The sequence below is a fragment of the Lissotriton helveticus genome, chromosome 4_1 (genome assembly GCF_964261635.1).
Source record: "Lissotriton helveticus chromosome 4_1, aLisHel1.1, whole genome shotgun sequence".
NCBI classification, from domain to species: Eukaryota; Metazoa; Chordata; class Amphibia; order Caudata; family Salamandridae; genus Lissotriton; species Lissotriton helveticus.
Window position 1 is genome coordinate 60,192,294 of NC_136063.1, and position 23,968 is coordinate 60,216,261.

The 23,968-nt window shown below is 41.2% G+C and overlaps 1 protein-coding gene across 1 annotated transcript in view; it reads right to left on the bottom strand.

Moving 5' to 3' along the window:
* Positions 1-727: 727 nt before the first annotated feature.
* LOC144826941 (indolethylamine N-methyltransferase-like) overlaps positions 728-23,968 on the bottom strand; it is a 53,208-nt gene continuing 29,967 nt past the window's right edge. Inside the window, exon 3 of the mRNA XM_078685402.1 lies at positions 728-1,489. Coding sequence (XP_078541528.1) covers positions 1,051-1,489 — 439 coding nt within the window. The 3' untranslated portion in view covers positions 728-1,050. The remainder of the gene's footprint in view (positions 1,490-23,968) is intronic.

Genomic DNA, 23,968 nt, shown 5'->3' on the forward strand with positions numbered 1-23,968 from the left:
TTATAAATTGCTGTGGAATTTTTACTGTGTGGTTTCTTATCTAATGCATTGGTGGTTTTAAATGCTTTACACATCTGTCTCCTATGTTAAGCCTGCCTGCTCACAGCCAGCTTCCAAGGGTTGAGCAAGAGATTAATTTATGGTACCTTGACTGTACCTTGTATTGTGATTGTGGCTTTACTACTAGTGGTAGGTCCCTACCTACATGTTTTAATAAACCATCTTCCAACAGTGGGCCACCCACAATACAGCCATTGGTGTCACTCTCTTTCCAATTTATATCATGAGAGAACCTGCAGTTCATGAGCTGGCCATCATCTGTGGCCAGTCTCCATACACCCAGAGTACTAAGGGGCCTGGGGAAGGAATCTTTGATTGGACTAAGTCAGATGTAGAAGCAGAATGCACACAAATATAATGGTCACTCTTGAAAACATCCTAATACATTTTTGTTTGAAATACTTCTAGGTTATGTTTAAAAATAATTAATTGCTGTAGTGTAAATGAACATGTTTATTACCAAAATGAATATAAAGAAAGCATGAAAATGTGTTCAACCTGCCCCAATTATTTTCAGAAGTGGAATGGAGTTAATGTGGACCAGTGCAATCAGGCCTCTGGGTTATGTTTATAGTTGCCTGTATAAAGGTACAGATTCTTGGGGTTTGCAATTAAAATAAAAACACAGAAGACTGGGGTTCTCAAAAAGAAAGTCATGTCCATGTGGTAGGATGAAATTATTGTTTATTGATTGGATTCATGCATCTACTACTCATTAGCTGTTCAAATCACAAATTGTTACTCAACATTGTATGTTCAGCTTAATGGAACAATTTTATATTTTGCCAACATTTCACTATAAATAAAGAGAAAGCACTAGAGACATCGAGTCAAAAAGGGAAAAAAGCATTTGATGCTCGACTGATCTTCAAAGAAGGAATGACAATTAGGACAGACACAGGCTCACCCCTACAAACTGCCAACTCAGCCAGACAGGAGTCCCAGTGATTAGATTACTAACGCTGTGCAAAATTATGGTTTTCTCTTTATCTACTGCCTGTCTTTTTGTTTGCATGCTTTTATAAAGGCAAAATATTTATAATCTGTTACATCATACAAACTTTCAAATTCCCGACGATAAATGTGATCTTCCTCGATCTCATAACCAGCCCCAGTGACAGCATCCTTCAGAAAATCCGCATCTATGCAGAGAAGAGGGAACTTGAAGTCACCGCACATGTAGAACGTGGTTTCGAGGGCAACAATCATTATTAGATGCCCTCCGGGCTTTAAGAGAGAGGAGACATTTTTGAGAGCGTCGCAGTAGGACTTCTTGTCTGTGACAAGCCCTTCCAAGGCGCACGCCAGGAGCAGACAGTCAGCCCGTGGATGGATGACGGGGGAGAAGGGCTCACAGCTCGACGCATCGTATTTCAGAACTCTTTTGACTTTTATTTTTAATATTTCTTGCTTCTCAATCCATGTCTCACTAAAAGAAAAAGAAAACAGGATTAACATGCTTTTGATGAATGAACGACAGATATTTTGTAATGTGAAGATAATTATCTTCATGGTTCTTATATAAAATTCAATACATGTCTTCAATATGGTCCCCCATGACCTGTTCTGTGCACTTTGTACAACTGTATTCCAGCTGTATTTTCTGCTAAGGTGGAGGAGCATCTCCCCACTTCTCTAAGAGCAGTGCAAAGGAAAAATAAAATGATAATAACAGAAGATTATGGTTAGGGCGGGTCGGAGCTGGGCTCGCATGACGTCAGAGTTAGGAGAAGGGGTTGCTGTAGCATCACTGTGCATAGCGGTTTGGCTGACTGTCTTGGGCCAGCTAAACCGTCATGCGCACTTATGTTCTCCACCGGCTGAAGTGCACAGCCTGGGTGGGGAGAATACATAGCCTCTCACTCCCTGTCTGAATGCCAAGCCATGGCACTCAGACCAATGACGGTGCTGCTGTCATGCTTCTGACAGCAGCGTCGCAATTGGCTAGGGGAGTCTCTGGAGCCTGCGTGCAGCTTGAAGGCAAGAAAATAGCGAGGACGGAGGAGAGGTGGCGGCTGGCAACCAGCGACCAGCGGTAAAGTCTTTTTTACTCTTATTTTTCTACCCCCACTGCTCCCCCTCACCACTGATCCCTACCAGCTTCCATTGCTTTATTCTCTGGCGCAATCTCTGGTCTATGAACTCGTCATATATATGTTCTTGCAATTCTGCCACCCTGCCTTTTCATTAAATATGCAGTTTTGCCTTTTTTGGAGTTAGTTGTTTTCTTGGCATATAGGGGCATTGTGCACATTTAGACGCACTAATTCCTGCAATGTGATCAAGATCCATAGTTTGTGAAATGTGGTCATTACCAGATACATTTGCAGTCAACTCTTCATTTCTCTGCATTAGATGATATTAAATCCATTTTGTGGTTGTGGGCATCTCACTTGCTGGCAGTCAACTCTCCATATAACTTAACATCTCAGTTTCACAAGCTTTGTCTGGTGGCTTAGTGGACTAATGAGCTGACTGTAGGGGCCTGTGTTTGACCTCAAGGTCAAAGTTTCAAATCCGAGTGGGTCCACTCGGCATTTCATCTTTCTGTAGACAACAACATGAGGAGTTGGGTAACAATAAACATCTGTTATTCAGCACCAAGATACCCTTGGGTGAAAGTGGGCTTTACAAATGCACTTTATGTTATCCATGCACGAAACAGCAAGTGCTACTAACCCAAGAAAACCTCCATCAATTGGAGTGGCACTTTTTCACAGAACAGAAACTCTTGTAAGAGTTTCAGATATAAACAATTTTCAACCTTTCAATGTTTTTCAGCACAAGTGAAGTCTACAAATCTGAGGCATATCAAATTTAAAAGCAGTTGTCACCCGCTTAGTGATAACTATCTCTTTGCAGAACAACAACATTTTTTTTTAATTGTTTAGCAGTTAGAGTTAAATATATAGTGTATTCACTGAAAAAAACATAGGTTTTACACACGTTATAGTTAGGAATTAGCATTTAAAAAACCTTGCAAATTCACTGAAAAAACCATAGGTTTCACACAGGTTATAGTCACTGACCATGTCATGAGTGATGTAATATGTGACATCATCAGCAGTGCATTGCAGGCGCGCAAGTTATAGTTAGCTGCACTAACTATAACGGGGGAATTTCAATGGTTTTGTATGAGTGAAATATCCAGCTAACTATAACATGTGTGAAACCTATGGTTTTTTCAGTGAATTTGCAAGGTTTTTTAAATGCTAATTCCTAACTATAACGTGTGTAAAACCTCTGTTTTTTTCAGTGAATTTCAAAGGTTTTGTAAATCATAATATTTAAATGTATTAATTATTATATTTCTTTCTTTTTATACTATTTTCCTACCTTTTTATTATAAATACTTATATTTATTTTATTTTTTAAGTTATATATCATATTCTTAATGTAAAATAATAACAAAACTAAATTCAAAAATATTTTTTTATTAATTACATTTTTTTTTCAACATATTCAAATAAAATTCTATATAATTCCTTTTTCATTGTTTTTTTGGGGGATAATCGTACCTTACGCATACGGTGATTGCACAGTACTTTGTACAGGTAATTGTACTCTGCGCGTACCGGCGCACACGTCACGAATACGCTTTGACGTTACACGTTGCATCAACGCTTCCACGTGACATCATGTACGGCGCCCCGTACGCGTACAGCGCGAAAGTTTCTAATTGTTCAAAAACATATATTTATGTATTTAATGTACAAATTAAGGGAAGACATTATCTGGGATAATCATGAAAATAGTTTTTTAAAATTTTAAATAAGCGTATATTACTTTGAAAAGCAATTACGGAAATCGCGGCCGTATGTCGTCCGTATTCGCAGCGTAAGAGCATCATAAGCGCACTGTAAGCGTACGCAAAGCCATGTGACTTTAAAAGAAGAGATTTGACTAGTTCATAACACTTCCTATTCCAACTGTTGAAAGACCCCTCCCATTTTAATTATTCTACTTTGACTTTCTAAGAAAAAGCATCTCTTCTGTAGATCTCAAGTCATTTGGAAGAACAAATCACCGTGGCTGCACGGGATGATGCTTCTTCAGAATATTCCTCTGAGGAACATTTTGTACCTGCGGAACCTCAGAAGAAGCGCAAGGAAGCAGTTATCTGCACATTTTTTACATTTCCTCAAGGACAAAAAAAGGTCAATGCTCCCAAAGTGACCTGCAAAATTTGTCAGGTTACTCTTTCCAGGGGTGACCCCACCAAAAAGTTCTCTTTCGGCACTGCTAGCATGGTGCGCCATGTCTAGAATCTTCATCCAAACAACTATGCCAGAGTTCAAACTCGAAGGTTGCAGGCGGACCATGGATCTGCTCTTCCCAGTACATCAAGTGCACCACCACCACCACCACAGAGTGGTATGCTTGCAAATATACAACCTGAATTTGCAGACCTGATTGTTCGTTGCAAATTTTGCAGCAAACTACTGTCCTATGGGGAACAATCCATTGAACTCATTCTCCTCAAGAAACGGGACCACCGTTGTTCTCGTCAATAATTTTTTTGTTTAACTGTTTTGTTGATGTTCCACACTTTTTTTGGTTCTAGTTTCATTTTTTTGTTAAAAAAAACTTGTTAAAAAATACAAAGAAAATGGAAAACTAAAAAGACAAAAAAAACGTTCTTCTCAGAACTACCTCCACTGGTCAAAGAAAGAGCTATATTTCTATGATAGTGTGTAAAACTTTGTCTGAATGAATGTGTAGTGCAAATATGAATGAATGAATACGTTACTAGTGTATGGTGAATGTGAAAGTGCAGCACTATAAGGAAGTGCTACAGCATAACTCTATAAGGTGTTTACCTATAGTATACTGTAGGACCTCCGAAGCACTTGAATGTAACATATGCACATAAATTTGTTACAAGGCAGTGCTTCAATTTGCACTGCTGGTGAAACTGCTTGGGTGAATTTGTATGTGTTAGGGGCGGATTTACAACCCCCTTCTGCCTCTTTTACACAGCTGTTGCGTCACTTTTGTGACACAGCGGTGGTGCAAAAGATGTGCCATGGTGTGTGGTATTTACAATGTGACGCATATGGAAGGTGCATCACATTGTAAAGCACTGCACCAGAAGGAGGCTTTCCTGCGCAGTGGGGGAGTGTTCTGATGCAGAAACGCCTCCTAAAAGTGACTGAGTGAAATCTATAAGATTTCATTCAGTCACTTTTGGGCCTATGCTGCGTCAAACCACTGCACCTGCTTGAAACAGGTGTAAGGATTGACACACCATTGTGAGCATAGGGCCCCAAGGGAATTGCTGGAGCTGCGTTGCGCTTGCAACTTACAACACAAATACATCACATATCTGTGCCATATTTGCCCCATAATACACCACATTGTAAATACGGTGATTCCATGGTGGTGATATCACAGTGCAAAATAACTGGCATATCTCTGAGGATGTACCACTTATTGTACATCTGCTGATTAGTGTTTGAATGTAGTGAATGGATTACTACACACTGATCAATGAGTCACTACAAAATTATAACAGGAGTGACAGAGTGTTTGGTGGAAGTGTAAGGATAGAGATTGGGGAATTGAACATATAAAAGACAAATTTGCAGGTGCATAGAACAGTGCATGCATAGTCTATAGGAGTTTGAAGCAGTTCATGCCCTGAGGCCCACTTTGCACCATGAGTACTTGGGTACTGGCTGAATGATTACAATTCTGCAAGGAGAGTGTGTGGCTGAATGTATAGCGGCTTTACTTTTACAACACTGTATAGATAAGCACATACTGCTGTATGGTTCACTACAATACTGAAACAGTAGTGTGAGAGTGTTTGGTGAAAGTGTAACGATACAGACTGGGGAATTGAAGGTATAAAAGGCAAGTTTGACGGTGTATAGAACAGTGAATGCATAGTCTATAGGGATTTGAAGCAGTCCATGCCCTAAGGCCTACTTTGGTGCATGACTACTTGGGAACCAACTGAATGCTTACACTTCTACAAGGAGATTGTCTGGCTGAATATATAGCACCTTCACTTTTAGAACAGTGCATACATAAGAACATACTGATGTATAACTCACTACAATACTAAAATAGCAGTAGCAAAATGTTGGGAGGAAGTGTCAGGATACAGACTGGGCAATTCAAAGTTTAAAAACCAAGTTTGCAGATGTTTAGAAATGTGCATTTATTATCTATAGGTGTTTGAAGCAGTCCATGCCCTTAGGCCTACTTTGCTGCATGACTACTTTGGTAGTGGCAGAATGATTACACTTCTCCAAGGAGAGTGTAGAGCTGAATGTATAACTGCTACACTTTTTGTACAGTGTATAGATAAGCATATATTGCTATATGGCTCACTACAATATTGAAACAGTAGTGGCAAAGTGTTTGGAGGGAGTAAAAGGATAGAGACTGGGCAATTAATAGTTTAAAAGACAAGTTTTCAGGTGCATAGAAGAGTACATGCATAGTAAATAGGAGTTTGAAGCAGTCCATATACTAAGGCCTACTTTACTACATGTATATTTGGGTACTGACTGGAGCAAGCAGTGTCAAGCTCAATGTGTAACTGCTTCACTTTTAGTACAGCGTATAGATAAGCACATACTGCTGTATGGTTCACTACAATACTGAAACAGTAGTGTGAGAGTGTTTGGTGAAAGTGTAACGATATAGACAGGGAAATTGAAGGTATAAAAGGCAAGTTTGCAGGTACATAGAAGACTACAAGCATAGTCTATAGGGGTTTAAAGAAGTCCATGGCCTAAGGCCCACTTTGCTCCATGAGTACTTGGGTACTGGCTAAATGATTACAATTCTCCAAGAAGAGTGTCTGGCTGAATGTATAGCAGCTTCTCTTTTAGAACAGTGTATAGATAAACACATACTGCTGTATGGCTCACTACAATACTAAAATAGCAGTAGCAGAATGTTTGGAGGAAGTGTAAAGATACAGATTGGGCAATTGAAAGTTTAAAAGTGAAGTTTACAGATGCATAGAAAAGTGAATTTATTATCTATAGGTGTTTGAAGCAGTCCATGCCCTTAGGCATGGACTGCTAGGAAGAGGTGTGGCGCCGCGGCTAGGGCAACTGACTCCGGAATCTGGGGATCACGGTTCGATCCCCGGCACCGGCGGCAGATTAGCCCAGCACCATGTGACTCTGGGCAATAGCTTGTTTAATCTTCCCTACGGCCCCCAGCGCCTAGAGACCCTTATGGGTGATTGTGCGCTTTACAAATGTGGATTATTATTACTTTGCTGCATGACTACTTGGGTAGTGGCTGCATGATTACAGTTGTCCAAGGAGAGTGTGGAGCTGAATGTATAACTGCTTCACTTTTAATTAAAACAGTGTATAGATAAACACATACTGCTTTATGGCTCACTACAATACTAAAATAGCAGTAGTAGAATGTTTGGAGGAAGTGTAAAGATACAGACTGGGCAATTAAAAGTTTAAAAGCCAAGTTTGCAGGTGCATAGAAAAGGGCATTTATTATTTATTACTCTTCCCAACGCCCCAAGCGCCAGCACACCTTTCCGAGGTTAGGTTTATGATTTACAAATACTAGCAATTTTTAAATTAAGAAGCATAATAATAATAAATATTAATCCTTTTTTTTCTTCCAATGATAAAGATATTTTTTTCTGTCTTCTATTTAGATGTTTTAATCATGAAAATGCAAAGAACACAGTTTACCGAGTAACACTTTTTAAACTATTCAACATATGTAGAGAATAATACCTTATATGTGTTATGATCGAAATCGAAACCTTTACAGCTTCACAGTTTGTAACTTTTCCGAACACGTGCAGAAGAAAAACAGTTAAAACGTGAGCACGTGTAAACTGCAAAACGTGCCATCTAAATAGGTAGACCCACAGCTTCCTTCCGTAGACTGCTAAACAACCAATAACTATATAAACCACACCTACTGTGCAATTAGTTTCGTTTTTGCGAGTTATTTCTGAGTCGCCAATCTATGTTGCAGGTTCAGTTTTCTAGCATCGGATTCTCTTTTTGCGTCAACAAATATATTCCGGAGTTGCAAGTTGTTTCAATATGGCATAGGCATAGTCCTTAGTTATAATTTGTGGCTATTTGTGGATATTTAAACATTTATATCTAGAAAAAAACGTTATTGCATGTTTTTCGCTTTTTCTCTGTAACGTCAGAAGCTTGTTTGAAGAAACTGATAGATTATAACTTGCTCTTTTTCTGTCTCCTTTCATCTTATGTATAGTGACTTTTTATACTATAATATTGACACTGTACTTAGCTTGAGAGGTGTTGGTGACCCAACGACGCAAACCCTAAACATTTACAATCAACGTCACCATCTTCCACTTATTATTGTGTTTTCCCCTAGAGATCACATACTGGTAATATGTATATTATAACATTAACAGTCTTGGTGATCTTAGTGGAGTTCAAGATCCATCGTCACAAAGAGTACGGATAAGTAAGCAACGATACCGGCTTGCGGTTTTCATTCTATTTTCCCTTTGTGATCGTGTGCTGTGAAAATATATACATATTATTATTTTCACCGTCATGATCTCAGAGGAGTTTATGACCCGTCACCACGAAGATCAAACTCTTTCACCCCCCGGAGAAAAGAAGTTCAGTAAATAATTACCGCTCGAAAGTATTTCATAATGGATGTTCTGTTAAATACATAACTTTGTTTTCCTTTTCTTTTTACTATAACAATGGTATCAATCATTATATTATAATAGATTGTCCTACTGCTACAGAAGGGGAATGGGAGATTTTTCAGCGCCATCTATAATATAACTTTCAAATATTAAAAAGTACTTGATCAGATATTTTTTTTCAAGAAACATATTTTACGAAACAGCGGAACAAAAAATATAGCTATCATGCATACTTTGTTACTTATTAAATATTTAATAAACCCTACATTTCTGAATGTTATTTTCTAATTTCTATTCTTATTTTTTCGGTTCCTATTCACCTTCTCCCTAAAAAATGTATAGGACCTGTACTTTATATTATAAGAGTACCATCCTACATATTCTTTAGAGAGTATGTGATTTATTAGCGGAACAGTCTGCAACCTCTAAGCACTATGACAGCACGTTCCTGAATTGTACAGAATACAAATTTGAAAAATAATAATGCATGCATTTCTATGTAATATGAAACCATTTGTATTTAACTGTTTTTTACTTGTTCTCTTGATCTGTGATAATGTAGTGTGGGAGTGTTTCTTGTAGCACTTCTATTCTACTTTATCTAAAAGTTACTGATGCCCTCTTACATCATCAAGAATGGGCAACACTTTTACAAACTGTAGCACAAAAAAGAAGTATATAGCCACGCTTAACTGATATTTTATGAAATTCCATTTTTAATTTTCACCCCTTTCATACATACAGCGATAGTTTCTGAAGAAAGTTAATTTGTATTTGCTTAATAAAAACTGTTTCAAACATAGACCGAATTTTTTGCTGTGCAACCACACCTCCCCATCAGGAAAGTAAACACCACATTATAAGTACAGAGTACTCCTAAGAAGTATGTCACCCACAAACTTGATTAAAAAAAACAGCGCAATACGCTGTCATTTTTCCGCCGTGATTTATACACCACACGGAAATTATATAAATGGCCCTTGAAACATATAAAAAAAATGGTTCCCTCATAATCCCTCTCCACCACCTTATGAGCACTGTACAGAGTTAATAGTGTTCCTAACCTGCCCTCTAATACTTTCTTTCCCCATACTCCTTTGGAAAATGCATCACAATATCACTGACAACAGTGAACCATTCCCACCCAATAAGGAGCAGACTTGTGCTCGGAACACTTTAGCCAATAAAATGTCCATGTTGTTCCACAGACGAGCAAGGAATGACTGCCAAACCTTCTACTTTTCATACTTCACAGCCAATGAACATTAAGTATCGTAAAATCCCGCTTGTAGCACGTTACCCTAATACTCCCCGAACAGGAAGGAATCCCTAACAAAACTTTTCCACTGACTTCTTGTACAACTAATGGTTCCTATGAAAAAAATATAAATCTCCAGCACAATAACTATTTCAATTAGCAACATATTGTGGTGAACTTCTAAACTCTGTGCTCATGCAAGTGTTCCATGAACTTTTACTATGGTAGCAGGCAGAAAGATACTGCTGTACAAAAAACTTTATATTTACCCTGGATCCTCTACAAGACAGAAAGGAAAGGAAAGCAAAGTAAAACAAAACCCTGTACCAGATTTACAACCCCCTTGCGCTACTTGCACGACCACGCCCCCCCTAAAAAATTAAAAGTGTGTGCACCTTAAACCCCTGGAATAACCACCTCCCAGAGATTTCGGTACTGTGTGACACGGGCTCGGTGGCCCTCCGCCTGGTGCCCTCAGGAGCCCTGGAGACCGCCACGCCCAGAACCGGTTCCTGCAGTGTCCCGGGGTACCTACCCCTGGGATACTGCTGTTTGCTATGAGAAGGCGGAAGTCTTGCAGCTCCCGCCCTCCCATAGCAAACTTAGTTTGAACTTTGAAAGACACAACAGTGAAATCTATTCTCACTTTCAAAATCCAAACAAGATTGCATTTCCACATACAACTTAGCATCTCCCCATGTATAAAAGCAATGACTTTGTTCTATAGAGGAGTGGACCCCATCGAGCTGTGTACCCCTTTCACACAGCGCATGTGTATTAATGGTGCGCATGCGCACAATACGCCCCAACACACCCACCATCAGTCCGTTTACCCCTAATGTTTCTCATTTCATTTGCGAATGCTCTATTCAAACATGACGGTCACGAGGAGTCGGCAGGACCAAGGGGACATTGTACGCTCTGTCTTTTTTGTAGCAAGGGTCACGTGTGCAGTGATGTATGTACTGGATGGGTATGGTGTGGGTGTATACCAGCCAAGAGGGATTTCTTAGTTCCAGGTCTAGTTGTCAGATCGGCACACACACTCCCTCATGGCTCGTATACACCCACACCACACCCATCCAGCGCATTCGTCACTACACACGTGACCCTATGTATAAAAAAGACGAAAAGCACGTGTTGTACGTCATTTTAGAGTTGTTCCCAAACTACCGAACAAGGGGCCCACTCCTACATGCGTGACCTCTTTGGTCACTGAGTTAGTGGTGCCTGAAGCACTGAGTGGATGAAGAACCAGCGATGATGATGGGAGCACGAGTATGTCGTTAGCCATTAAGATATCAAGACTCGGCACAATATATGAGACTTCTTTGTTGGAGATCGGGACTACATCACGTAGAAGGTGTCTTTTCCACGAAAAGGTGAGCAGTGAGGCTTGACAACGCATCGGAGGGAGTCAGGGTTGTAGCAGACTAGATACAAAAATGCTACTTAGCGTTTTAGACAAACGCACTCCTATATAGTGTATTAATTTACATGTATACATTTTTTTCCCAATAGCAGGAACATTTTTATAATCGCTGAAATGTCCAGAATATTACCAATACACAGTTCGTAGAAATGTGAGAAGGAACGTGTATAAAAACGCGATGTTATCTAACTCCAAATTAATATAGTAACAATTACCAATCATAACATCTTTCTTTCATTATCTTTTAGATGTAGAGGTTCAGGATGGATTATGTCCGGCACGTGATGAAAAACACTGGTGATAAAAAGGTGAGCTGCGAGTATTGTTTTCAATCACTCTCTTATTTCCTCTCTTGTTTCATAAAAAAATTACAGACAATGTTAACTTCCTTTTTATCTTTCAGGTTATGTTTTACAAATTGATGACACCCCCGCAAAAGAAACTTACAAAGCTCTACGTTTGTGTATTATGCATACCCATTGTAACAAGGACTGAGAAGCCTGCTTTGACACGTAGTGCTCCCTGTTTGAATGACGGCAATGGCACAAGGTGAGCAAAGAAGCTTGTTTCCAAAAGAACGACAAGTTATCAGTGAAAGAAGAGAATGTGTACTATGCAGCAGGCAACACCCATTGGGCTAACGGGGCTTCAGCTAGGATGAGTTAACTTCCTGGGCCCACACACAGTCACACCCGAGTACTTCACAGGTCTTTTAAAGACCTTTTGTTTGTTAATGAGGCTTTGATGCCCGCCCCCGCTTATAGACCCTGCAGCTCCACTCTTCTTTTTCCTTGAAGTTAAGCCCCCCCCCGAAAAAAAATTCTAGCCCCTCTGATATTGTTTAATTTGGTTGCGCCTCTAGCTTCAGGCACACCCCCCCCCGTCGTGTGTGTCTCTCCCACGTTTTAATGTCCCTTTTTCTCTCTTTCTCTTTCTTACTCTCTCACATCGTTTATCTTTTTTTTTAAAGTTCTGGATGCTGCTGTCTCCAGTCTGCTGTATAGAACCTTATCTGAGTTGAAGTGGTGAACTCTCTTGCTTACAGTGAAGGCTGCTTCGACACGTAGAGCACCCTCTTTGAATTACACCAATGGCACTAGGTGAGCAAAAAATGTTGTTTCTAAAACAACAACAAATTATTTGTGGAAGGAGAGAGTGGGTTGTGTGCAGCAGCTAGACTGTGTAGAAATGCATAATTACCTCCGAGCAGTGACAACAGATAGGTTACTACAGTCTGAGAAACAGAACTACGAGCTTATTGCGCCACTTTTGTGTCACTTTTAACATGGGAAAAGTGGCGCAAGGAGCTTGTAAATCTGCGTGACTTTTCAAGAAAAACTCTCAACTGCAGACTTTGCAAGTTAATGGGGAGCAATAGTCCAGGTACGCAATTTTAAGAACTTATATTAAAATATTGTCAGGAGTTTTGCAACTCAGTTTACGGTGATTAATCAAATGTCCTTTTCTTTGCTTCACCAAACATCCTTCAGAACCAATCACGGCATATATACCATTATTAATAATTTATGTAATATTCCATTTAAAAATATTGTTTTGCAGCACTTCATAGAGACAAATGTTCTTAAGTTGATGACTTCTATTTGGTTAATATGTATCGAACATATTTGTTTTTACAATATCTGTACTTTCTGGCTCTTTTTCAGGAAAATATTCAGTTTTTTGTGCAGATTTAAGTACTCGATTTCATGTTGCAGCAAGACCTAGACTCACCCAAATGATTCTTCTAGATTTGGAGTATAGACTTGCAGATGATAAGCGATCCGAGCATTCATACGCTCCAATTTCTCGATGAGATAACCTCTTCAAACTGTTAGTATATAATTTCTTAGTCAGACTCTTCTTGTGGAAATTCTCTTCCCACATTTCTTTCAATTCCGTCTTTTCTGAATTTTTTATGAAGGATGTTACATATCGAGCAAGTTGAGGGTGTACTCTGAATCAGCACATCCGTGGACACACAATGGAGGCAAAAGGTGAGCGATGAGTATTTTCTCCTGTATTAACTGCTACATCTATAACTGTCTCTCACAGTGTTAATGTTGTTTTCTCTCTCTCACTCTCTGTGACATCATTTCTCTTTCTCTTTTAAAGTTATAGACACTGCTGTCTACTTTGACATGTAGAAGCAGAGTTGAATTCAAGTTGTGAATTTTGGTGGCCGCAGTATTTATACAAGGTAAGCACAGCGGCCTAGATATACAATGCCTCCATTGCAATGCATTAGAAATAAATCGGCGTATTTACAATCCCGTTGTGCCACTTTTGTGTCAGTACTGCAGTAGGCACTTCCATATGGACACCACTTGAACGCGGGACTATAACAGAAGCAAAATGTACTAGGCACACTGCACACATAAAATCGTAGTGTTACCTTCACTTGCAATGCTTCACCTTAGTAAGTCACATCTACGTAACTTTAAACTCTAATTTTCTTTTTTGTTTTTCAGATTACCTATCCTACATCTTTTGGCGTCCACATCACAATTTGTTTATAATACTGTTTTATTAAAGTTATTTTTCTAGTTGTTTATTATATCATCTTTAAGTTACGCTTAGAGTTATTGTTGTTTTAATAAAAGTTAATAAAAAAACTATAGACTTGTTTTTTTTGCGGGGGGTGACGGTACACAACAAAAATAATATTTATCATTTGAAGTACTATAGTAAAATGTTTGACAGTATGGTTGAAAGGTACTGGCTGTACAATAAGTTATATTTTCTCTGGATAGACTACAACATAGAAAGGAAAACAAAGTAAAGCAAAACAATGAGTACCACATTTACAAACCTTTTGTGACATTTTCGGGTGCAAACCTACCCCACTACAAAATTAACTGTGTGGGCCTCAATGACGCCCCTCAAACCACAAAAACGACCACCCCCCAGAGATTTCTATATTGTGTGATGGAGGCTGCATGGCCCACTGCCTGATGCCCTGGTTCCTGCAGTATCCTGGGGGAAACAGCCATTACAACGCGGTCATAACCACGCATGACCGTCACCACAAATTCATTAGCACGCATATGGCTTTACAACGCATGCCTTTACCACGCATGCTTTTACAGCTAGTATACATTTACCACACATGACAAAGGCATAAGCATGGTAATTGCTTTGTGGTGACGGTCATGCATTGTAATGGCTGTGCCTTACATGCTTCAAATTAGTTTTTAGGTATGCGTGTGACCAAGTCTGATAAGATCGGGGGCCAAGGACAAACACCGTGGTGTCTGTGGCAGGAAATCTCATGGATCACAGAGAAGATAGGCGAAGGTAAAATGAAAGTAGCAGGTATAATAAAAATAACGGAGGAAAACTACTAAAATAGTGGAGGACGGAGTATGTAATTAATGTTTGGCACCTCGGCAATACGTTTCAAATAAATAAAGATAGAATATGATTATAGTTATATTACAAAAGTATAGCAGTGGATGAGGCACGCGACCCAGCAGAAGAAAGCAGCAAATTTAATACCTGAAATGAGGAGAAGTTTGCTTGCCGAACTTGAAGAAAAACAAAGAAGCATGGGCTTGGAAACGAGGCTGCGCATGCATAGAGAGTACAACTGGTGCACAGAAAAACCCTGAAAGTTTTACATACTATCATAGAAATGTAGCTTTTTTTACCAGTAAAGATAGTTCTGAAAATAACTGTTTTATGAGCCCCAAAGCTCCCACGGTCCCAGCCAGCTCCCCGTGTCCTTCGGGAGCCGGCATTGCTCTTCGTCACCCTGGGCACTGCAGAAGGCGGCACTGTAGGCACCCCAGGACACTGCAAAAGCCGGCCCTGAAAGGTGGTGGTCCCCAGGGCCATCAAAGGCTCCAGGAAGGGGGCCGCGTGGCCCCCCTCCAAATGTTCAAAAGCCCGAGGGCTGGTAGTTTCCTTGGAGCTGGGTGGTCCCCCCCCCTATTTTCTATATTATAGCCTTGGGGAGGTGGCGGTCCCCGGGGCGTGTGTGGGGGGCTCGTAACCCCCACACAGTTTTTTTAAATAAAAAGAGGTCCCAAGGACTGGCGGTCGCCGGGGCTCCGGGGGGGCCATGAGCCCCCCCCCGCATACATATAGTTTAAACACCAGGGAATGGCAATCCCCGGGCAGAGGGACCCCTCTGGCCCCCCATTATGAAAAGAAATTGCCCCCGATATTTGAACCCCCGGGGATAATTAACAATAAAGCTGTCTTTTTTTTCTCCCCAAAATGCATACCATACGCGTACCACGCAATTTAAAAAAAAAAAATTGGGGGGCCTAAGGATCCATGTGGGACCCCCTCAGCAGGCCTAGAGGGTCAGGATGTTTCTACCCAGCCCCCTTTCCTTATTTTTCAACTTTGTTTTACTGTTTTCTTGTGGCTCGGTTCTACCGAGGCACAAGATGGCTCCCAACACTTCCTGGTTTGGAGTGTTGAGAGACAGTTGACATCCAATCAACATGCAGCTCGTGCTCGTAATTGTACGGATTTCCGTACGCGTACAGTACTTCGTCTCTAGATATCACTATGATTTTACTTTTGATTTTCTCAGGAACTACTGAACGGATTTACACCATTTAACAAAAAGCACAATCTGTGAACCGAACTCTACCTCTCTTCCAAATTTGGTATAATTCCGTTCAGCTGTTCGGGCTGTAGCCCTGGCTAAAAGTCCCTATGGAAAATTACATGGGGAAAACATGTTTTGGGACCCCCTTTTTTTCTCGGCCCCCACTTGACGAATCACCCCCAAACTTTCAGGGGGGCCTTGAGCGGAGCAGGCCATTTTCTTGGAGAAATTTGTCCACCGGCGCCAAAGTTATTCAGAACATGGTTACAAACTTTACTGGAGCTTAGTTGAAGGAATTACATGAGTACAAAAGCATAGCATAAACATGAGGAAAAAATAGGCAAGGGGAGAATAGAATAGGGGAGAGAGGGAATGAATAGGGGAGGTAGAGGAGAATAATGGGGGAAGAGGAGGGAGAGGGTATAAGAGGCACAATGGGGGGACGAGGAGAAACAGTGTCCGACGTCCACCTGGGTAGGTGATGGCCGAGGTGTGAAACTGAGCCAAACTCCTCTATAGCTCCACCGGTCATCGGCCAAAGGTTGCTCGGACACCGCAGTACATAGAGAAGGGTTATAGTTTCCATATGGGCACGCCGGTCAGGGTGTACGGTGCTGTGCTCTGAGTAGTAATGGGTAAGAACCCTAGCCTCTGCTGTGTGAGACTCCCTTGAAGCTCAGTGTGGTCTCTGAGACTACAGGGCATACATGTAGGATTCCTCCCCAACAAGGGGAGGAGTGCTTTGGAAAGGGGCCCACTCATGGTGGCCATTATAAGAAAATGTGTGTGTCATATGTCCCCAGAGGCGGACATTTTGACCTAATATTGCTTCAATAGACCGTATAAGCTGGTTCGGCCAGGCTGGGTACTTGTATACTTGTATAGGTTTGTATACCCCAGGGCAGCAGAGGATTTCACAAGCCTCCTTGCTTAGAGGTTGCTAGCTGACAGTACCTGCCCCAGATGACAAACATTAAGTCAGGACACCTGCCAGTCAACTGCTCAATGAGGTGCGAGCCGCCATCTTGAGGTCAGGCAGAGTCAGGAGTCCCCTGTGGCCTAGCTACATCACACTCCCTCCAGGCTGGCCAGTTGTTTCATTGCTGCATTGGAAGTCACCACAAGTGTGCCTCACGGAGCAGCTCGTGGTCCCTGCTGCATTCCTGTGAGGCCTAGGGATACCCAGAGAGGCTCACCCCGTCACAGGCATTGGCTCCGAGAGTCGTACAGGGGAGCAGTCGTGCCAGTGGGTCACTTGATCTTCCTGCAGGGGTGAGCCAGAATTCAGCAGTCATTTTAGACTACGGACCTGGCGGCTGCCATCTTGCACAGGATCTAGCACAGTCGAGACCCACAAAGGTTCACATCCGCATATTTTCGGGGCCAGAAGTTCTCTGTGTACTTGCCAGCAGGACCGGCGATGTCCAGGAGTCAATTTTCTCAGCGGAGTCTCGTCCCTCAGCATGATGCCGAATCGGGGCATCGCAACTACCGGGCCTGTGAGCCTCCTCACCGCTGGGGTTACATACAGCCTCCAGTGCGCATCTCCGCCTGCCTCTGTTCTCGATCAGCGGGTGCCTAAACCTGTATTTGCTAATTAATAAATATACTATAGCATCCAAGGGGTCCATTTATTTAGGCTTCATGGACCTATCCACAGCTTTCGATTTAGTAAATAGATCGAAGCTGTGGACGCGTTTATTGGATTTGGGCTTTGACCCCTGCCTGGTCTATTTTCTGGCAGAGCTACACAGGGATCTGCGAGCGTCAGTCAGGATGTCTCACGAGGGTTCTTGCACACTGGATGTTCCGCGTATAGGTGGCAGATCCATCCCGGTCCTCCTATACGCAGATGATGCGGTCCTATTAGCCCGCAGCCCGATAGGCCTACAGAGGCTATTGAATGACTTTGGGGAGTTTATGGGCTCTTTGGATTTGGCCGTAAACAGTGCAAAATCCAATACAATGTCCATGGGGTTAAGCAAGAATAAATTAAGGAATTTTTATTGTAAGGGGGCAGAAGTAAAAAGGGTGAAGGTTTTTACCTACCTGGGGGTGCAATTTGATGAGCGATGCTCCTGGGCCCCCCAGTTTGTAGCAAAAAAAGCTGCCCTAGGAAGATCAACACAAGCAGTCCAAAGCTTTGCACAGCGGTTAGGGGGAAGACCCTGTGAAGCTATTCTTGCTATACATAAAGCAAAATGTCTGGCAGGACACAGTGTCGAACGCCGCACTGACGTCCAGCAAGATCAGAACTACTGTCTGCCCTTCATCCGCTTGCTTTCTTAGTGTTTCCGTACCAAGGAGAAGGGCTGTCTCCATAGAATGAGCAGCTCAAAAACCTGATTGTGAGGGGTGCATTATATTATTTCTATCGAAATGATTGGTCAGCTGTATGTTCACAGCTTTGTCTGCTATTTTTGCAAAAACAGGTAGCAGTGAGATAGGGTGCAGGTTCTCTAGTATACAGCTTTTCCTTAACCCCTCCCATGCTAGTGACGGAACCGCTCCAACACCAGCCACGGACGAGCTGTGCTGATGACGGAGCTGTTCCGTCACGACCCGCTCGGCGCGCCTGAACAGCGCGTATTCCGTGCCTGCGCTGGACGTTCTGTTGAGCGGGAGGGGCCGTGACGGAACCGCTCCGTCATCAGCACAGCGCACCCGAGGCGTGTGACGGAGCGGTTCTGTCAAGAGCATGGGAGCGCCGTGTGGCCCCCCCAACTCCCTAGCGCTGCTGCGGGATTGCCGCCGCAGCAAAGGTGTTAAAGGGCGGACCATTGCTTGTTTCCATAATGAACCACATTCCATTAAATAGTTATTCCCGTAAATTGCAGGTATGCATTAACTACAATCTTAACTAAACATAAGCTCCACAATAGTGGTGGAGAGGTTACCTTTGTGTAGAGGCACGTGAAGCATACAAATGTTATTTTATTCCTAGGTTGATTTCTTACAGTAAATGCCAATACACAAATAATTCACTCTTATGATGAAGCTGCAGTTCCACCTGCATATAGACCTGATGAATACTTAGAAATTCCTTTAACATACCAGGAACTTTAGCTTTAGAAGGCTATGCACCTTTTCCGATTCCACATATATGACAGCAGCGTGACACGCTTGCTCTGTTAAACTCTTTAGTTAGACTATATTGATATCTATGGTAGTATGTTCTGCATTCAATAACTACTGCCCCAGCAAGGGCTTCTCAAGTTGTACAGGCACAATTGGCTTTGCCTGCAATAAGGCCTATAACTATTAATGCCATTATGTGTAAAGTCCTAACCAGGCGGAAAGAAAAAACATTTTGGATGGCAAAAAAACAAATTAGCTTGAAGCAGCGTTTCCCGATATGGAACCCCTTGATAAATCCTGAATTTTAACTAAGTGTCTTCCACTTGGTATGGTTCCCCCTCTAGGGGTGGCAACATGTGGGTTATTGTTTTTACATCTATATATACCACCACTCATGCTACTCTATCCATTGTTGTTTCACCTGAAGTCCTTTCAACATTCAGGCTGAACATGGAGGTGACACTGACCTCGATTTGTGGTTGTAACTCATTGGCAACTTTGCCACAGTGACCTTAATTATTTTAGGCAATATTATGTGGGAAGCAGCTGCCTTGATGAAATGCCAATGGCTTGCTACAGTTTCAGTGGCAAACCCGGAACACAAGCTTCCAAAATTATTTCTGAAACCTATACCAGTATAGGGCATGACACTCTGGGAACCAGAGCTAATAAGCCACAAAATACAAAGCAAATTGGATGCCAAAGATACTGAGAATACACCAGAGTCATCTAGTAAATGCTGGGATGAAAATAACGTAAAAACTAAAATAGTGGATCTTCGCAACCCGAGTCTACAGAAACATGTTGTGAGTTACTTAACCGTGATACACTTAAACAATCCAATAGATATCTGTATTCTGATACATGTCCTTCTCATTCAATACAGAACTCTTCAGAAGGACAGTCAGAGAGAGAGCGCCGAGGTGACTGCAGACAGGAGGACTATGTGAAACTGAACATAGACTAATTCCTCTCTTCTTATATCGTTATAAAAAAGGAAAATAAACTTCCACAACAGAAACACAACACAAAGTGGCTTGAATTTCGACTAAATATGCCACAAATACTCAAAAGTCTTCTTTGGAATAAGATGTGGGTGAGAACATGCTCAACAGCACCGCAGGGGTCACCATAGTTCAACAGACTCTTCAAGAGTTTTTTGGTGGCGAGGCCAACTGATGTGATAACTATGTTCAAGTAGAAACTCAAGATCAGAGATTAGTCCTCTTGACATACAATTTGAGGGTGATATACCACGTAATATTAAAGTTATATTTTGAATTTTTTTTTACAATTAACTATGAAATTCTCCTGGCTGAGACAGATTGGCCACATAAGTTTGTTTGTTATAAAAGTCGCAGATGGAGACAATGCAATAATGCCTTCCTTTTCTGTTTTCGTTCCCTAAGATGTTAACAGCATATGCTACAGAATGGGCTCTTGCTCAAGCCCCGCTATAATATCGCAACAAGGCAAGCTGGGATAAGGATTACCCTTATCTTTTTATACCTATATGGTATATCCCTCAAGTAAAAGCACATTACCCTATTAAACATAAGACTAAACACCATGTTAGGGAGATTCTACAACTGTTAAATGACCAAGGTGTGATTGGGCCTTGTGTCTCCCCCATGAATTATCCACTATTTCATGTGCTTTAACCAGATCATTCCTACTGTATAGTCTTAGATTACAAACAATTAAACAGTCACACACACACTCTTGAGGTTCTGTAATTATTGGAATTCGCTGAACATGGCTATAAATTCAATGTTCCCAGGTCTAAACTTGCTTTCCTCAGTTTTCTATTAGTGGGATATGAGTTCTCAAATGAAGACAAAAGCATACCATCACATTTCTATAGGAAATGTGCTCTCTTACAAACACCACATACATTGAAGGAGCTTCCATCTGTTTTGGGCTTTATAAACTTTGAAAGAACATACATATTAAATTATGCACAATGGTTCAATTGTTGTACAATTTAATATGTTGAGATTTTTCTAATAAATATTGGACTACTGAACATACTACTATTCCTAGAAACTTACAGACTGACAGGCTTGAGGCTAAACATTTGCACACTTTTGTTTACAGTAACAACTTGGTAATCTGCAAAATTACGGGTTTCGCTATAAACCCACAAGTATTAATCAATGAAGGTGAAACATTGCTGATTGTTTGTAATTAACATGTATATTCCAGTGTGAAAATGCATTTTCAATTGACAGAATATATTTTGACTGTATTTCAAACAGCTGTACTAAAGGAATATCCATTGGCTCTGGGGAAACAAATAATTGTGACACCTCCAGTTCCAGCTTTAGAGACTGTCACCAAGGCCAATGTTCCTAATGTTAAAGCATAACATCCAAGATGGATCCTGTGGGTCCTTTCCTTGACAGCTGCAGATGTAGATTGTCGTTTAGATTCTATCTTACAAACACAGGAATTCCCCCGGTATGAACAAAAATACTGTGTGTGTAGTTAAATTTTGCCTTTATATGAATATGATTTTATAATCTATACTGTTAGTTCAATCCAGCCCTCGGTTGGTGCTAAGTGCAAATATTCAGCAGCATGCGCTGTGCTGAAGGGTGTCATGAAAGATGGCTTATTTCAGGCACAAAAAAGATATACAGAAACTTTAGGACACTGTACTGCTCAGCTGGCTGAATTGAAGGCTTTGGTTCTAGTACTACAACATACAGGTCCTGAATTCCTCTAACTGATAGTGTTTGATTTCTATTACTGTGTTTATGCCTTTATTGACAATATACTTAACTTCTGCTTGAATGGATTCACAAATTCTAAAGGAAAGGCTATCTAGCATAACGTGCTTTGGGGTAACGTTGCAGCATTAAAGGATGCTTTGCCACAGGCTCATATTATTCATACCTGGAGTCATCAATGTGGTGGTTCACAACATTACAGGGAATTCTTTGGCTGCTGAAGCTGCCAGGGCAGCTGCTCAGACAGTTTTAGTACCTGTGATTACTCATTCATGAACGAGAATTGATGTTGACATCATGGCTGCGATCAGTGCTTCAGCTTGTGGTGAGTCCTTGCCTAAAGGCTATTCAGCAAAACAGTCCTATTTATTTAGTCCTCAAAATATCCCTAGAGCCCACATTTCTGGGGTGGGTTGATCGAGATATACTTAACAGGGACCGCAAGTTAGAGTTAATAATAGCGCATTAATAGTGGCATTAGTGTCTGTCCATGCTGGTGTTGTGGCTATAGTTTCTTTACAACAGAAAAGATACTAGTGGCAGGGTCTTTCCAAACAGAATACAAATGATGTCCATAGTTGTGACACTTGTCAGCAAACTAAAACTTCCACTGATGCTAGCCCACCACAGACACATCTTTTAATTTCCAACATGCCTTACAATGTGTCTAAGTAGATCATTACAGACCACTTCATTTGGATAGTGCATTTAAATCTATTTTATTGGCTGTTGATTCTTGTTCTCACTTTCTATGGGCTTGGCCACAGTAATCAGCTGACGCTCTAACTCTTAATACAGATTTGCGATTCTTTGTAGGTACATATGCAGAAGCAATACTCCATTCAGACCAGGCTCTGACTTTGACCGCTAAGGCTAATGGGGATACTATGGCCTTCCTGTGTATTGTTGTGCATTCATCTGTCCCCTATCATCCTGAGGGAAATTTGATAATGGAGCTGAAGAACCGTGACTTAAAGCACAACTAGAGTATTAAGTTTAGGTCGTAGTTGGATCCATCACCTGTATGGAGTCCAGAGAGAATTAAATTATCTGCCTAGTAGACCTTTGAGTGACCTGATACCCTACAAACTTCTCTTTAGGGTTCAGATGCATTTTCCAGATCTTAATCATAATATTGGCTGGAGATGTGCCCTTTGACATCAATGAACGTTTCACTGTTTTACAAGACTTCAGAGATGAGCACTCCAATTTGAATTCTAAACGTTCTGCCATGGTAGAAGTGAAGGAGCAACCAGAAATTTCTGGCTGGATTCCTAATGTTGGGGATCTAGTTCAGGAGATCATTGCTGATAGAAACGAGTTTGGCCAGTCCTATCATGCACTTGCCTGTCCTTGCAGTTCAAGTTACTCGAACTGTGATTTTGCCACCGCTCGCTGGTTGTAAACACAGACTTGTTTCAATTGATTTGATCAAGCTACACTATATGTCTATTATACGGTTCCCAGTGGAAAAAGTAGTACTGCGTATTAGGATGATAGGACTTCATAATGCATGGACTGAGTACATCTACACTATCAGGGACTGTTCTCTGCTGGGGTGGTGGGTGATTTTGGCAACCTCAAACATGACACTCTGACCCCCAAGGGAATTTTGGGGAAACAAATCTCACCCCTTTTGTTGTTTACTCATCCATGCCTTTGGTAACAAAAGAAAGGTACAAATAACATTTTCAAAAAATGCATTGAAACAATCATAATCTTGTATAGAGTGAATGAACTGTGATTATTAGGCAGGTAAAACAAAGCAATTTAACCAGCATAATGAACATGGTGAAAAGAATGAATAGTCCAATCATGGCATTTGATTCATATATATTCATACCTTGCAATTCCTCTATTCTGAGAGCCTAGTATGTGGAACCTATGCCTGCGGTTTTAAGTTAGCCTGAAACCCCTACCTGGATGAAGTAGTCTTGAGTAGGATTGGCAATCCCCCTCTGCAGGATCAGGATAGCAGATCAGCATTGACAGAATTGCTAGTGGAACACAGCATTAGAATCAGGACCATTGTGTCTGGTGCGCTCCTCGGACTCTTAAAGGGACAGTGCACTGTTTATATAATATATCTACTGTGTGAAAGGTACAGCTCTGATGCAATGATGTGCCTAGATGTTAGAAGCTGTCTCTGAGGGAGCAACGTAATCACTAGGAAATCTTGTACAGTTCTTAGTTTTGAACTAAG